Here is a 17816-nt window from a genome sequence, read left to right as displayed (position 1 = left end):
CCCAGAGCTTTTTGGCAGCAGTGTCCTTTGAACTGATGCATGTGCTCTCCCTGCCACCTCGTCTGCCTCAAGGCTATCTAGCACTGCCCAGGTGAAAGCTCCTCACTTCCTTCTCCACCACAGAGCCCTACAGAGAACTCCAAAGTAGAGGGGAGGATGGTGGGTTGTGGAGCACCCCTAGGGACACACACTTCTTGAAGAACTCTCGTCACTGCACAAGGTGAGTAACTTCCTCTTCCTTGAGTAGCATCCCTATTGGTGCTCCATTGTAGGTGACTCCTAAGCAGTACTCAACAAAGGAGGCTGGGACTTCAGAGTGGAGTCTGTTACTACATAGAGTACTAAGGAGTCAAAGATGGTATTAGGAGCCAAATCTTCATTGATCCCACAATATTCTGCGAGTGTGTGGGCAGAGGTTTAAGTACTACCCTACAGATCACTGAGATAGGAGTATTTGTAAGGAATCAGACAACGTAGAAATTGACCTCATGGAGTGTGCATGGATGGGAACACATTGTGCCCTTGATAACTGTGATTAATGCAACCAGAGACGCATTTGGATCGTCTGAGCCAATATTACATCTTAGAAATCATTCCCTGGATGAAAGCAAAATTTTACAGGACTTCCTACCATCCTTAGTCCAGTGCAAGTAAAATGCTTGTGATCTTCTAATACATAGCATGTGCAGAATCACCTCCTAGTTGTCACAAAGTGCTTTTGGGAAAAACTAGGTGATGGATTTGTTGATTTGCCTGAAAAAGCAGAGAGTGGTGTGGAAAACTTGAGATACAGCCTTAGACTTTTTTTTTTGTTTTTTAATTGAAAAGGCCATGAATGGCAGGTGTACCAGCAGGGCTGCTACTTCTCTTGTGTGTCTCATTGAGGAAATGGCCATTACAAATTGACCATCTCTCTTACATGTATCTTCATAGACACATTTGTGAGAGAACAAGTTGCCCTGGACTCAAAGGAAGATCTAATGAAAGCCCTGAGAAGTAGGTTAACATCCCAGACTGAAGAGGATGGTGTCACACATGAGAAGAGATTCTCAATGCCCTTAAGGAATCCATGCATCTTGCAGGTGAGCAGAGTATTTGTCTAGCTGGTAGTGGAAGGACATTTTCACTGCAAGATGTGTCTTAATGGAGCCAAATGAAAGTTTTGACCCTTTGAGGTCTAAAATGCAGTGTAAAATCAGAGGGAGGGAAGATGAGGTTAGGTCCATCTGAATAGAATAGTTACGACTTGGAATAGTTTCCATTTTGTAGGTATGTCACATCTTGACTTTGGCTGTGTAGTGACATCTTTCATCTCCTCAGAGCTTTCTGCCTCTAGGTCTTGAGCTAAAAAGGAGCCAACACCTGCAGGCATGGGACTCACAGGCTGGGGTAAAGGAGTGATCGTTCTGAGTGAGCAAGTGAGGAATCAGCTGAGGAGAACAAGGTGGACACATTGCCATTTGTATCAGGTATGAGTCAGACTTGTTTTCGTCAAAAGGGGGCAATCAGAATAACTCTAACTTTGTCTTGTTGCATTTTAACAGGGTCTTGGATAGAAGAGAAAACTGGGAATAAGCATACAAAAGATCCCTGTCCCGTGGGTGGGTGAGGGCACCTCCGTGGGAATGTTTCCATAGGCCAGGCCTGAGACAGTAATGAGCATATTTATTTTTCCAATAAATAGTGAAGAGATCTGCAGTCATTTCTCACTAAAGGGGAAAATTCATGTCAAAATCAGTTCTGATTTAATTTCCCACTCGTTGTGCCAGAAATTCTGACTGAGGCTGCTGGCTGCCATAATCTGAACCCCTGGTAGACAGCTGAGATGAACACCTTCTAAAGGATGTACAATTTCTGAAGGCTGAGTGCTTCCTTGAAGGGGAGGAAGATCAAGGACACCTTAAGTGATTTATGTAGAACATAGAGGTCCACCATGATCTTCATGTGGGTATTCCTAATGAAAAGGCAGGAGTGTGTACAAGCATTCCTGCCAGCACTTAACTCCAAAGTGACATGGAGAGTCATTTCTGTGGAAGCCGTGTGCCCAGAACCTTTTGGTTGAGCAGGCGAGCTGCCCAGGCTATTAGCAAGGCATCTGTCACAGGGTGATGAATCTGTGTACTGTATTAAGTGTGCACCTGATAAACTCTGGTCACTGTAGCAGGGTTAGTGCTTCAGTTCAGTGAAAACACCCTCCTAGAATAATGTGGGTGGAGCAGTCTGGTCCTGTGCAAAGGTAGACTGTAGGAAATCTTGTCATTTTACAGCTGGAATGATGGTTGCTTCCAGGACCATCTTGCACATTCATGTCTTCCCATATTGTTTAATGTCATGAGATTTAGAATGGAACTCAAACTTCGCTTAGCTTTGAAGAGCAGAAATGATGAGAGAGAACCTCCTTATGTTCCTGAATTGCACCAGAAGTGGTTCAATTGCATAACAACGGATATATTTCCTGATGAAGTAGGTTCTCAGGAGAAGAGTCCCTGACGGGGCACAGGGAAGGAGAGTTGGAATGGGGAAGGGATGCAAATTGAATGGTGTAGCTCTTCGAAATGATCCTTGGACCCCTCTCTCAGAGGAGTAAAACAGAGCCAAGTGACTCTGAAGAGTCTGACAGGTGTGTAGCTGGCAACTCACTTTGGAACACATTGTTCAGGCCCCTGATCACCACATGAAAAGTGCTTAGAAGAGGTGGGTTGATAGGTAGTGGACTGGGATGCAGGCTGCTTTCGCTTTTGAGCCCTGCTCCTCTTACACTATGGCTTGTAACTGTGCTCAGAAGGTGAGTACTGAGTGGCTGAGATGCGAATCTGTTCTGCCCTGCAGTGTAGATTCCCAGGGAGCATGATGTGGTTCAGGAATCCAGGATTGGAGAGAAGGACCTGTCTTCTCTGTGGAGAGCTTGGGCTCTTCATTCTGGAAGTCTTCTCCACCTTTCTGGGCAAACCAGAAAGTTGTAGCCAAGAAGCCTGCATCAGCACCACCGTCATGAAGAGTGGGCAGGCTATTGTATCAGCTACATACAGTGTCTAGCCCAATCTGATTAATATTCAATCTTCTTTAAGAATATCCCGTAGAAGGGGACTTTTCTTGTAGAGATAAGGAGACACTTGCTGGAGGAGTAGCCTCCCCTTCAAATCTTTCATCCTGTTCTGAAAAGCTTCCTCCAGCTTTGGCTCAGGAGCACTGGCCAGCCAGGCTGTAGGGACCATCCGGAGGACTCTCTGTAGGAGACACTTGGTGGCTGTGACATGGCCTAATTGCCCAAGCATTGCTATAAGGCAATGGGTGTGTGTGTGTGTGTGTGTGTGTGCATGTGTGTGTGTGTGTGAGAGAGAGAGAGAGAGAGAGAGAGAGAGTGCGTGAAGGGGTTCCCCATCAGTCCAATATCATAATTATGAGCTGACTTGATGGAACAGGGGAGGATCCTTGTATTGTGACATAGGGTCATGAATTTCTCTGGTCAGACTTGTCGCTGGGTGGAGGCAGCACTGACTGGGGTACTGGCCATATATAGCTCAGTGCCAGGAGTGATTCTTGGTGCCTGGATGTGTTCGATACCGGGGCCCTGGTACCATGGAATGGGGATTGCCATTCTTCCCCAGCCTGCCAGTCTCCAGGGTATCAAGTTCATGTGGTACCCTGGATTCACTCTGTACCACAGAGGGCCCATACTTTATCAGTACCAATGTTTGAGAGGGTGCAGAGCACTCACTACGCTAACAGAGCTCATGCGTTACTAGGGGCTCACACGGTACCTCACAGGAGTGTTCCTAGTACATTGTCAGTGCTGACAGTTCAGAAGAACCAGAGCACTCCCTAACTGGGAGTTTTGTCACACCTGGTGCTAAGTTTTCTCAGTGCCACTCTTTTAGAGACACTACGGTTACTGCTTGTCTCTTTTATTACAGAGCCTGACTGCCTCTGGCTTCTCAGGTGATGTGCAGGTCCTGCTGAAGAACAGCTGGGGAGGGGCCAGGGTGCCTTTGGCACTGAGGGACACGGGTGAGCCAAACACTCCATAGCGTTTATTTTTCTTGGTGTGGAGGGTTTTATTTATTTTGGGGAGGGGGGGGGTCTTTTCCTCTTCTCTCTCTCTACGAGCTTTTCCTCCTGTGCTCATGGCTGAGTGTGTGTGTGGTGGGGGGGGACCCTCTGTCCAATCCCTGGGGATTTGCTTTCCTCCAGCGCCCCGTGCTGCAGAGGTAGGGGGTCCCCTCTGCTCGGCCAGTCCCTCGGAGTTTGCTTTCCCCTGGTGCCCATGTTCTGCAGTCGGTGCACAGGCTGGACTGGGGGAGTCTCCTCTGACTGGCCAATCACTCGGAGCCCCCACTTCTAGGAGTCCACCACTTTGAAGCTAAGGGCTCTGGGAGGGTCCTTCAGCAGGAGCCCCCTGCAGACTGACATGCCCCCTCCACACAGAGGTTTAACTTCAGCTCCCAGCTCCTGGGAGACTGCCGTTTTAGTTGTGGCGGGTGAGACACTTTTTGCGAGGGTTAACCAGGCAGCAGACAGTGAGAGTGTCTGGCTGTTACAGGAACTGCTTGTAGGAAAGCACTTCTCAAAGCTGAGTAGCTCCAGCTGTGACGAATGCAGGAGAAAGATTTTCTTCTCTTTTTTTTCTTTACCTGAAAAAGAAACAACTAATCTTCTAGATGCAAAAGGGGATCGGGTGCGGGGGGGAGGCCCACCCCCCCAGTCAGGAAAGGAAAGAAAGTGAAGTTCTCTGTCTATTTTGCTTGTCTCTTTTTTTAAAAAACTCCTAAGGGAGTTAAAAAAGGGAAACATTAACTAATCATCTTAAACTATTAAGGAGAACAAAGAAGAAAACCTCCCCACTGCAGTGCTAGATAGTCTGGAGGCAGACTTGTAGGAGGGAGAGCACCTGTGTGAGTTCAATAGACATTGTTACCAAAAATTTCCAATTAGAGGCACAGGTGCACACGTATACCTACAGTGGAGCACCCACAGGGATACACATCCTGAAGAAGAAAGGTTTCTTCTCTGGGGCAGGGGGAACAGGATAGTCAAGCACTAAGAACAGGATTGGTCTAAATTTCTCCATATATTTTTTTTCAGTAGTGTCAAGTGTCAGTTTCCATGGAAGAACAAGTTTTAGCAGGACTTGAGGAAAGAAACACTATCAGGTTGCGGCTATGCTACATTCCCCTTTTGGGAGGGGAATGCAAATGCAGCGCTGATTTACATATTGTGTGCCTCATTTGCATAATAGCCGCCTCTGGCTGTTCCGGAAGTGCTGTTTTAGGAAAAGAACCAAGCAGTGTAGATGGGGTTCCTTCGAAAACAAACCCCACTTTCAAAAACAGCCTTCTCCCTCCTATTTTTCAGGAAGAAGGGTTCTTTTGAAAACGGGATCTGTTTTCAAAGGAACTCCATCTGCACTACTTGTTTTTCTCTTGAAAACAGCACTTCCAGAAGAGTGAGTGGCTGGCAGCATGCAAATGATATGCAAATACGTATGCACATGATATTGGCTGCACTTGCATTACCCTTCTGAAAAGGGAATGTAGTGTAGCCATAGCCTCAAAGCTTAAGGGCTTTTCCTGTCACACCCTTGGGCAACAGCTCTAGACTGAGAGTCTGGCAATGGGCACCTTTTTCAAAAGTACAATGAAATGAAGAAATCAGGGAGCTATTCAGAACTCAGCTCATGTGTTAAACTAGAAGGCCAGTTAACCCCCAGTCATTCTGGATTGCATGTGTGTGTATAGAAAAGAGAATCTGAGCACAGGCTTACTTTTCCTTTAAGTGCCCCCTCTGGTCCAATAACATGGTCAAAGATGTGCTTAGCAACATGGGAATCCACAGCTGACAGAGGGTCATCTAACAGGTAGACATCAGCATTGCTGAACACAGCACGAGCAAGGCTCACTCTCTGCCTCTGGCCCCCAGAGAGGTTGATGCCCTGCAAGGTGGAAGGAAAAAAGACAAAAGTATGTCACCAACAAGACAACTTAATACAAGTAATAGCAGGGACAGCCTTCCGGCTCATGGACTCTCAGATGCTTTGGCAGTGGGCACAGTAGAAGGGCCAGAATAGCAGAGATATCATTCAAGGGGAAACGGAATTCTTCCAAGGCTGTGTGTGCATGCACTGCTATCTGAAAGGTGAGCATTTGGCAACTTACAAATGGAAAAGTCTTCTCAGAAACTTTCAAGAGCCCCTAGAATTCTTAGAATCATAGAATCCTAGGACTGGAACAGACATCAGGTCCTCAAGTCCAGCCCCCCGACCAAAGCAGGACCTAACTCTAACTAAATTCTTAAGTGAAGCTGCTAAAAGCCAAAATCAAATAACCCACCCAATGAGATGTAAAACACAACGCAAGGTTCAGCTGAAATGGCAGCTTTTGCCCACATTGTTCACACAACACTGACCAAGCTGGCACAAAACTTATGAGTCTCCCCAAAACCATATTTCATTTGGGAAACAGTTGCATAACAAGCTGAGTTCTATTTTTAATACAGAATTATGCGAGGATCATACGCCATGCTCAGTGTGAATTAGAGCACATTTCTCCGACATCACAGTGCACAGATTCTGAAGCCGCCACAGACAGAATTCCTTATCACACTGTTTCTCAATTTTTTAAAAAAAATACCCTTTTAAGAAAATCTATCTACCTCCATTACCTTCAATTTTCAGACACACAAAATTATCTACCATTGCAATGTATTTGTTTAAACAACTTAATTTTAACTTGTTGGTTGGAAGAAATTGCCTATACCTAATAAACTTACCATCGTACTTATGAATGTGCAAAAGGATAATTAAAAAATAGATGAACACAAAACAAGTCCAATTTTTGTTATTCATAAAAAGATTGAGAAACTGAGTTAATGAACCATCTGGAAGAGCTCCAAGTACCCCCAGGGGTACATGTACGCTTGGTTGAGAATCACTCTTATAACGCCCAAATTTCACTGGTAGTGGAAGATGCTCAGTATCGCACAAGATCAGGTCCTATGCTCCCTGGTCAGCAAAGCAGTTTAAACAAACATTAAGACCACGCTTACGAGCTTTGGTTACTATGATGGACTTAAATATGAGCTTAAAGTTAAGCATCTACTTAAAAGGTTTACTGGATCAAAGTCGAATTATAAAGCATATGCACATTTGCCATTAAGGCCCCTACCTTCTCTCCTATCTCAGTATAATCTCCCCCTGGAAGTACTTCAAGATCAGTTTTTAAAGCACAGGCCTCCAGGACACTTTGGTACTTTTGTTCATTATATTGTTGCCCAAACAAAATATTATCTTTCAGGGTGGCATTCTGAATCCATGCCTGTTGTGGAACATAAGCAACAGATCCCTAAAACAGAGGGGGAAAAAAGACTGTAATTTAGGACTCATTGTGGGACTGGATTTACCTTTAATGAACTGTGATTTACAATTACAGATCTAATTCAAATCTGTACGCAATAGGCACAGACACAGTCACACACTACAGTACATATGTATTGTACAGGCACATGCACTAATATGTACAGTGGAAGTCTCAAGACAAATCATTAAGGCTGAGTAAATTAAACAGTTCTGGGCAAAACCAAACAAGCATGCAGGGAAGCTGGTGAAAATACAGACAGCCCAAATTCTCTATCCAAGCGGATATGTATTAATACACTCTGTATATATACACAATTCATTACGTGCATGTATTTATTAGACTAGGTGTGTGAATACATTATTTTGAAATACCTTCACTGCCACTTGTCCTTCCAGCTTTTCCATTTCTCCAAGAAGAGCTGATACCAGTGAAGACTTCCCACAGCCAACATGGCCAACAATAGCAACCAAAGAACCACTGGGAACCATCAAATTTATACTGTGGAGGAAACAAGCTGAAAATTAATTAAGCATTAGTTTACTAAAGACAATTCAGATCCTTTAGTCAGTTCTGATGTACGCACTGATATTCCCCACCTACCCCAGCAAAGGGACATCAGATGATACAGTAAAAAAGTGGCCGGGTTGTTGGTTCTCCCCGCCACTTCTTTTTAACCATGCTTATTATAATTATTATTTATACTGTGGCGGCTCGTAGGAGCTCCAAGTATGAATTAGGACACTTCCCTTATTACCCGTGCAATATGCGCCAAATTCACTGAGAGCATCATACACTTTCCATTATAAGACCCAGTTCTCAAATTATACCAGTTTACTGGGTTGCAAAGGGTTAATAATCTTTTTGGAAGAAATAAGCTGACTTCCAGGGCCTTTCTCAGCAAGGACAATCTCTCAACATTTCCAGACAATTAAGTACCTTGTTTAAAGACATTTAAACCATTTAACTAAAATATTTACAGCACTACTAAACAGACTTGACAATGACATGACAGGGAAAAGAAAAACCCCTCCAAATATATATTTATTCTCATTGATCTAATGTCCTGACTCAGATCTCAACCCTCCAACAGATGTGCATGATCAAATTCTTGTAGCTTTGCATAGCTCCTCGGAAGTCAACACAAGCCCCATATGCAGTGAACCAGATGCAAAATCAGGACTGTAGCCATATTCCTTGGACTTGTTTCAATACCTGCTGGAGCCTTTTCATGTGCAGCCAGGCTTTCAAAAAAGCATTCCAGGCAGGACTGACCACCCAAATTCAAAGACTTTCCTCCTTATCTTCCATATCCAAAAGCATTTTTCCCTCATCTGCATTTCAAAGGACAGTGATTTTGGGAGCTCATAATTCTCATTACAGCTACATGAATCTTTCGGAATGAAACCCCAAAAACTGGGAAGTTAACCTGGCTTCAGATTCTATTACAACACAGAAGCTGGATCAGTTGAGCTTTGTTTGCTTCTTGCAGAATCTGAGCTGTTGAAGCAGATCTAAGCCACTTCGAAGTTTCTACTTAAACATTTATAATACATTCAAGCATGAATGTCTTTGCTTGGAAGCAATGGGAAATGTGTTTCCCCCTCATTTTGATCTGAAAGTAGGCAAAACATGCAAGTTTTTAGCTACGATTTGATTTGACTTTGCTCAGACAGGGGATCAAACCAAAACTGGGAGGGTGGGGGAAGAGGTTGCTAAAATTGGTTCTCAGAATGACCCAGACCTACCATGGTGATGAGTAGAAGGCAAAATCCTTAATGGAACAGAAAAAGTTCTCTCATATCCATGAACTAAAAAGTCTTTAAGTTGCAAACTGTACACCCCAACTTTCTTAATACCAGCAGCCCACTTGGCAACCTGATTTGACAGGTTGGGCCAGTAAATATATATTATCTACATCAGAAATAAATGTACAGTTTGAACCTCTCTAGTTCAATAGTCTCTCATCCAGCAACATTCGTAACCTGGAATGATTTTAGTTAGCTGGACAATCAATTATCATGGGCATGGCCAAGTTTCATGTTGTCCCATAAAGTTTGTTTACAGCCACCAGTCCTGACTCTCAGTGTTTTGTGCAGTTATTTAGCTGTAATTTACCCCTAAATATCTTCTAAGACTCCAGTACGCAGTGGAAGTTTTGGTAATGTACTATAAAACACTGATCTCCTGTGGTGCAGCAAATTCTCTCATCCGGTGCTGGTCAAGTCCTGAGGGTGCTGAACGAGAGAGGTTCAACTTCTACTCCATTTTCCCCTTAAACTACCTATGATATGCCAGTCACTACAGTGTCTATGCTCTACCGTATTTAAACTTTATACAGATTAATTACATGGGAGATGCAGATTGGTCTGATGATTAAAGGCAAAGATACGTGGAGAGTATGTGATGAAGTATTTTGTAACATTGACACTGAACACAACACTGGTTTGGAGTTAAACCAACTCAACAAACAGAAGGAAGCAGCAGGGAGATGCTGTGCTGTAAGTGAATAAAGAAATCTTACTTTTTCAGAGATGGCTTGAGTTCCTTTGCCCAGCTGAATGTCCCATTTGTTATACTGATGGCAGAGCCTGTACAACAGAACATAAGATTGTGGAAAAAGTGTTATACATAATGGTGCTGAGTGAGGCCTTTCTCTTAAGAAGGGAGAACAGTCAGAGGGTGTTTATTTATACAAGATCAGGATGTCTGGAGTTCACTGATGTTCCCTTTTCCGTTGGCATGGGAAGTAGCATTTGTGATCTTCTTAGTCACAAGGCAATACTGTTCGAAGTAAGTGAAATCCCAGAACTGTAGAACGGAGACATGAGATAACCGTTTATCTCCGCACCAGCAGGACTGGTCCCTAGAGCAGCTTATCAAGTGAATTGCCCGGTATAGTGTTTAACATCCCTCTATGAAAACAGCATCACATCAAGCAAGAAACTACTCGAGAGTCAGGAAAAGGCTAACAGTTTGCTGGGGAGGTCAGTGCACAAGTTAAAGTCTGTCTTCCTCTATGCAATGGGTGGCCAATCATTTTTGATTGCGGGGGACACGCCAAGATTTTGGTAAGTGATCAGGGTCACACTTTTCTGTGAAAGATAATGCGGGGTCTGGGATGGTGGTTGGGTGCAGAAGGGAGCTCAGGATATGGCACATGCAGGAGGGAATGGGAGGAGGTTGTGACCTGAAGCAAGATGTTGGGGTGCAGTGTCTTGCAGGGCATATGGGTGCTGGAAAGGATTCTGGCCTGGATGAGGGGTGTAGGAGGGGATGTAGGATCTTGAAGAATGATGGGATGTGGTGTGTGTGTGTGTGTGTGTGCGCGCGCGTGGTCATGCCCCTCTGGCTGAGAGGCATTTACCTAAGTAGCTCCCAGCCAGGAGCACTCTCAGCAAGCTGCCAGGCTTGCTAGCAGCCCTAGACCACGGCATGAGGCGCTCTCTGCTGCAGGAGAGTCTTCACGTGCTGTGCCCATCACTGGCAAAATCTCAGCTCCTATTGGCTGGAACCTGGCCAATGGAAGCTGAGAGATTTTGGTGGGGATGGGGCAGCCCCCGAAGTCTCTCTCCCAAATCTTTCCCAGGACAGAGAGCCACAGGAAGCAGCTAGCTGTTGAGCAGCGCTGCTCCATGCGCAGAGGCAGGCAGATCAAAAGGCTTGGCATGCCAGATCTGGCCCATGAGCCCCCCTGCCTGCCCCAGCTCTAAATGGCACTATATTGCTGACCTAACAAGTTAGAGATCTCTAAGGCTTTATTCACCTCCTGTGGAATGGTAAGCACGTATTAGTAATCACATGCAGTGTTGCTGACAGCTGATGTAGGCACCTGGGCAAGGTGGGAGATGGGCCCAGCTCTGCATCCCAGATGAGGAGGGGCCAAAGGCAGAAGAGGCGGGGCCTAGGGAACTCAGCCCTCAGCACCATGGCACAGCCCCCCACCCCTCCAATTCCCTGTCATGCATAGCAGCACTGCCGTGACCATTCAAAGAGGCCCGGGTGCAATTCCCCCTTTACCACTTCCCCAACCCACCCAGTAGTGGGCCTCATCACATGAGGAGCCAAACTGCACCTCTTGCACCCTTCTCCTGATTTAGTGTCTTGAAGAAAAAAAAAACAAACCTTCAAATCTTTAAATCAAAGAACAGGGTTGTTTTACAGGACAACACATTGTGAATCTGGGAGATCAGACTGTTTTCCCACTGAATATGGGTCCTGTGCCTCTAGCAGCAGCCAATACCCTGTGTTCCAAAAGAGAGTGAACCTCTTGTTCCATCCCACTCCCACACAAAAAAGAACCCCAAAAACCAAAAAACTACACACACACCCTCTCTATCACCCCTATGACTGGTGCACATGGCCCTGCCAGTCTCCTGATGATCAGCAGATGCCCCAAAGCGTGGTACGCTGCTAGTATCCATTACATTTCAAATATACATTCAAATACACAGCATTTTAAAGGAGCAGGGCAAGAGCACAGCCAGAAACTTTGGTAGTTTCCACATTGTCTCAAGGGCAACCAAGCGCTTTCCCAGAAAGGACTTCCTTTCTGAATTCACTGGAATTATTATGAATTGATTCTTTTGCAACCCAAGCAGTCTAAAAGTAAATAGGACAAGTTTGGGGTTTTCTGTGCACTTTCCCATTCCACACCCACCCAGACACTCACATGAACACTTCCATCATCCACCATCTCCTCTTTACCTGGAGTAACCACCTTCGTCTCCACACAATTTGGATCAAGTTCATCGTGACTCAGGAACTGCTGAATTCTCTTCAGGGAAACACTTGTCTAACAAAAAAAGGGAGACATTATTTCATGATCTCTAAAAGGAGAAACCATTCCCCTTCCTGTAGGAAGGGAAGCAAACAGGCACGTGCTTTTACCCTGTGGAGGTCATGAGCTATGATTCATTCTTTCCATGGGATGGGCTGTATCTCTAACATTATCTGAGCTGTCTCCTTTTTGTGAAAAAGTACATTTCCTAACATGAAACAAAACTCACTGGAAACACAAAACACAGGCTTGAGGTTGCTAATGAGGTTGCTAATAGCGTGTTAATGAAAGAGCATTAAAAAGGCTATGGGGTGACACTTAATTGTCATATTACACAGTCCAGTTTGAAATCAAGAGATGCCATTGTATTCTGCATTTGAAGTAAATAATGAACAAGACCATCTTTACCTGGGCAAGATTGCTAATGACCTGTGGAAGCATGTTGAGTGGAAACCTTAAGATATTAAACAAGGTGAGCGAGACAAAGGCTTTCTCTGCATCCAGGATATTGTGTTCATCCACATGGACGTATACTGCAAATGTGGTCAGTGCAACCTGAAAACCAGAAAAGCATGTTTGATTGAAACAAGATCTCGATCTGCTAAGAGCTCTCAGGCCTAACTAAAGTTAGAAATAAAAGCACTGGAATCAGAACAGGACAAACTCACTACTGCTTTTTGATTTTTTCATATATTAAATTCCAACATGCTCTAAAAGATAAGCTATCCTACCAAACAAAGCTAATGATTACCAAATACTACAGAATGCCACCTTTTGCTGATTATGCTGATTGTATTTAATTGAAAGTTTAGATTTCAAGGTGAACTGCCAGGCTCGTGTGAGTACAGATTTCTTAGGGTGTGGTGTGTACTCTGGGGAAAGTCCAATCCACTTTCTTGCTCCAAACAATCCAATTTGTCCTCTGCTACCTTTGTACCATTAGCCAGAGGCTAAACACAGAAACCTGAACCAGGGAGTTGTGGCAGGCAAGCACAGGAGAAACTCATTTTCTAGTTAGTCAAGAAGGAATTTCTTAGCATTTAGTACACAGGATATTTGTCTCTGAGTCCCACGTATCCCACTGACTCTGTATAACTTTGTGCACCCCTCCATATAATAGGGAGGATAATTTTTACAACTCACAAAATAACTGCAATCACACACAGCAAGAGAGCGGAGACTAGTGATGAGAATGCATGTTAAATCACCCCTAGGATCAAGTCACGTGAGCCCCAATCCTGCCCCCCGCATCCCCAGGCTTAACCCTTCTCAGCCCCAAACCTCCACCAATCCCCAGGATTAACCTCTCTCAGCCCCAAACCTGCCTCCCCATCCCCATGCTTAATCCGCTACAGCCAACTAGCTCCTCCAGCTGCATGCGCTGCCGCTGCTCCTCCAGAGCCACCACCTCTGTCTCAGTGGGGCTGTGCAGCTCCAGAAGGGGCAGACTGGGCTGTCCCTCCTCCCAGCTCTCCTGTGGGCTTAGCATTTCCCCCACCTGCAGCGCAGGCACCCAGTCCCTCCGCCACCCTGACGACCATTAAAACAATTAAATTTAGTTCTATTATTTCAGCACTGGCAGCAACCGGAGCTGCGACTGACTCCTTAAAGAACTGCATGCAGGTCCGGAGCTGTAGGTTGTCAACTGAACCCTGGTCTGGATGGTGCTTAGTCCCGCTGTGAGGGCAGGGCACTGGGCTTGATGACCTCTCAAGGTCCCTTCCAGTTCCAGTGTTCTATGATTTCCAAGATGAAAAATGTCAGCTTTTTAGGTCACAATGACTTCTCATTTAAAAATTAAAGTCCAAATAAAATAATGAAGTACATACCATGAGGCTGACATTTACAAAAATATTTTAATTAACCCAATGTAAAACTCACCCTCCCTGCGATTTTTAATCCACTACATGTTTCCAGATTTTGATGTTTTTTCTGGATATGGGACAGAAATATTTTTTAACTTCCAGTTTCCACAGGGTGGGAAAGCTATTTTCTGCCCAGCTCTAACTCTGAGACTTCACGGAAAAATACTTCGACACTTTTTATGGATGGTGTCATAAGACCGGCCATACTGTGCCAAGACAAAAAGGTCCTTCAAGCCCAGAACCCTGTCTTCTGATAGTGGCAAATGCCAGGTGTCCCAGAGAGAATGAACAGAACAGGTGATCATCCAGTGATCCCCTCCCGTCACCCATTCCCGGCTTCTGACAAACAAAGGCTAGGGACATCATCCATGCCCATCCTGGCGAACAGCCATTGATGAACCTATCCCCCACGAAATTATCTAGCTCTTTTCTGAACCCTGTTAAAGTCCTGGCAGTAAAGTCTGGAACAATAAAGTACTGAATTGTTTTAAAGTGTATGTTTGATTTTTAAATACACACATTTATTCAAATACTTATTTGATACGTAGACAGTCTATTTAAGGGCTTTGTCTTTCACCTTTTATTTTGTGCCCCAATACCTCTTTGAGAAAGCAAAACAAACTACGTTTACCAAAAATGGTGCACTGATCCATGCAAAAGTGGACAAAGAATTGAGATAGGCTGCTTTCTTCAGAACCCGGAGCTCATTCTTTCGTATTTCCAACACTTTTTCCTCAAAGGATGGTTCCCATGCGTAAAGCTTTAGTACCTTTATGCCATTCAGAATCTCATTCATCAGTTTAATGCGGGAATCTTTATACCGCATCTGTTCTACCTAAATTGTTTAGAGAAAGATTTTTTTCAACAAGCTATATTTTTAGGCAGATACAAAAGGCAGGCAGTGTATCACATGCATTGTTATAAACAGAAGTGTATTCAAATCAACATTAATGTCAAGGGGTAAAATTTTCAAAAAAGTCTCTCCCAGTGGGGCTTATGGACTTTTGATAACGTTAAACTTGTGCTTTCCTTTCTTTATTTAGATTTTTATAGACTGGCAATTTAAAATGTGCACATTTAAAGGGCTGAGTGTCCTTCATTTCTTTAAAATACACTGATAAATAAGAAAACAACAAGAAGTCTTGTGGCACCTTATAGACTAACAGATATTTTGGAGCATAAGCTTTCATGGGCAAAGACCCACTTCATCAGATGCATGAGTCAGGGGGGGTGGTTTCAGAGGGGTAGTTAAACAGTGGGGTCCCAGTATGAGGGAGGGCCAGAGCCGACAAGGTCTATTCAGCAAGGTGGAAATGGCCCAGTATCAATAGTACTTATCACAAGAGGAAAAAACAAGTCAGATCAGACGGGGGATGTGAGCCTTTGTCAGAGTCTAATGGGCAGCTATAAGCACCCAAAGCAAAGAAACTGCCTTTGTACACTGCGAGCCACTCCCATTCTCTGTTTAATTCATGATTAATGAAGTCAAATTTGCAAATAAATTGCAGCTCACTGATAAATAAGCTGTCTCCACTCAATTACTCTCAGATTAAATCCTGCGATAGAATATGCATAAAAGAAAAAATTAAATGCAACATCCATCCTGCCCTGAATTCAGAAATACTGCCACTCAGCCCTAATATTTATTTTGGCACTGATCAACTGGCAGAGCTGTTGGCTGTCCCAAGATTTTATGGAATGTAACTAACAGTGAGACTTCACTGCAAGTGTTCTACTACTAAAGGGGCAGCTATTGCCAATATTTATGTTTGCTTTCCAATTTTGATGCTATTTACTCTTAGGGACTGGGTTCCTTATCTCAAAAATCTCAAAAAAAAAAGTGCCCAGATGCTTTGTATATTGGACAGACTTCTAACTCCCTCAGACAGAGGGTCAATGGGCACAAAACAGACATCAAAACACTCCAGATCCACAAACCAGTTAGTCAACATTTTAATGGAATGGGGCATTCTGTCAATGACCTAAAGGTATGTGTGTTACTGACGAAGAATTATCGCACCGTTCTGGAAAGGGAAACAGCCGAGCTGGCTTTTATATTCAAATTCAGCACATTAACACATTGTTTAAATCGTAACAGAGGAAGCCGTGCTAGTCTATACACTATCAAAACAAAAAGCAGTCAAGTAGCACTTTAAAGACTAGCAAAATAGTTTATTAGGTGAGCTTTCGTGGGACAGACCCACTTCTTCAGACCATAGCCAGACCAGAACAGACTCAGTATTTAAATCGTGATGGGAACTTTCTGAGTCACTATAGGGGCTCATCTGCATACTTGGCTCAATCTAATTCTTGACCTTCCCCCCCACCCCTCCACTCTCTGATTTGCTCACCTTGATTATCTGTTTCTGATTTGTCCTCCTTGCTTACTGTTTTTGGTTCTCTGTGCCCTAAATATTGAGTCTGTTCTGGTCTGGCTATGGTCTGAAGAAGTGGGTCTGTCCCACGAAAGCTCACCTAATAAACTATTTGCTAGTCTTTAAAGTGCTACTTGACTGCTTTTTGTTTTGATAGTGTATAGACTAGCACGGCTTCCTCTCTGTTATTATCTCAAAAAGTACTTCAAACATTCACCAAGGGAGTACAACACCCCACTACTTATCACAATGAGTCAGTAAGGTTTTGTCATCCCCAAGGCAAAGGGTTTCATTGCATTAGTATTGCACAATTTGCAGAGTGTGGATGACTAAGGAGATTGCTAATGGAATAAAGATTCTCTTCATCCTAGAGTTATCAGTTGAACTTCAGTCTGACTTGGCAGTGATGAAAGCCATCATCATCTGTTGACTGTCCAGTGGCCTTTAAGACATGACTCAGCAATTTTGGTTTCTACCTTAGAGGATGGAAGTCAATAGCACAAGTACATCAATACATCCGACCTTTTCCTAGGCACTCATAATAGAGGCCACCAGATGAGTGGGCATGGGGAGGAGGGAATTATCCTCTTGTATCAGAAGAGGTCCCCATCAGACTCAGGCAGCTTGGGAAAGCACCTAGCATCATTCCACAAATTTGTTGCTTGAACAATGACTCATTCAATTCCTCAGTTTTCTTGCTCGCACTAGGGAAGACCTGGGAGGAGAACTGGCTATTTAAATGATTAGTCACAATTTCCATCAGTATTAAAATTTTGAGCGCTAACTAAAATAGAACTTGTTCTGTTTTAGTTCATGGACAACAGGCGAGGAAATTCTGTGGATAACATGTAACAATTTTACCTGGATTTTGTATGTCACTAAGAACAGCTTCTATATTTGTGCTTATGTAATCAAAGCAAACAAAATGATAGCCTTATGTGCTGTACACATTTGTCCTCCTGTGGCCCCGACTCTACACAGGGACCTACATTAGAGGCCTGTCTCATTAATTATTTGCCCAAGATTTCTTCAAGACCCCTTCCATTTAATCTATTGCTTTGATGTGAAATCAAATTAAAGGGCCTCTTGCAAGGGAGTCTCTCAAGACCTGGAACGCGGTTTTTGGTTGTTTAAAAAAGTGCTACAGGAAGGATTAAAAGAAAAAAAAGTGTTGTGGTTATGTTTCAATTCCTACTTTTTAAAATACCGCCCTGCAGTGCTTGCAACTCAAAACACGATAGCACTGGGTTTGTTCAGGGAATGTAATTAAAAAAGGACCCATCCAGCTTTAACAGTTAAGCCTAGTGAAGTACATAAGGGGATCCAAGCAACACTGAGAAAAAAAGTAATATCAGACTTGTGAATCATGGAGTTATTTGTAGTAACACAGGGAAGGAATTGTTAAAAAAAAATGGAGTGGGATTTTCAGAAGTGTTCTGTGATAGCA

The 17816-nt window shown here is 43.8% G+C and overlaps 1 protein-coding gene across 4 annotated transcripts in view; it reads right to left on the bottom strand.

Annotated features, from left to right (window-relative positions):
* ABCC3 (ATP binding cassette subfamily C member 3) overlaps nt 1-17816 on the bottom strand; it is a 97318-nt gene that overhangs the window by 31733 nt on the left and 47769 nt on the right. For 3 of the 4 annotated variants that reach the window (XR_012648217.1, XM_075014150.1, XM_075014149.1), the window contains exons 12-18: nt 14626-14829; nt 12538-12684; nt 12057-12144; nt 9874-9940; nt 7724-7850; nt 7161-7337; nt 5762-5929 (exon numbers count right to left, since the gene is read on the bottom strand). Coding sequence is in view for 3 of the 4 variants with exons in the window: in XM_075014150.1 (XP_074870251.1) it covers nt 5762-5929; nt 7161-7337; nt 7724-7850; nt 9874-9940; nt 12057-12144; nt 12538-12684; nt 14626-14829 (978 nt within the window). In the remaining variant the exon portion in view is untranslated. The remainder of the gene's footprint in view (nt 1-5761; nt 5930-7160; nt 7338-7723; nt 7851-9873; nt 9941-12056; nt 12145-12537; nt 12685-14625; nt 14830-17816) is intronic. The other variant, XM_075014151.1, reaches the window with a different exon arrangement.

This window comes from Carettochelys insculpta, chromosome 20 (genome assembly GCF_033958435.1).
Source record: "Carettochelys insculpta isolate YL-2023 chromosome 20, ASM3395843v1, whole genome shotgun sequence".
Classification (NCBI taxonomy): Eukaryota; Metazoa; Chordata; order Testudines; family Carettochelyidae; genus Carettochelys; species Carettochelys insculpta.
Note: the sequence above shows the minus strand (reverse complement) of the source record. Positions and strands in the feature narration are given on the sequence as shown.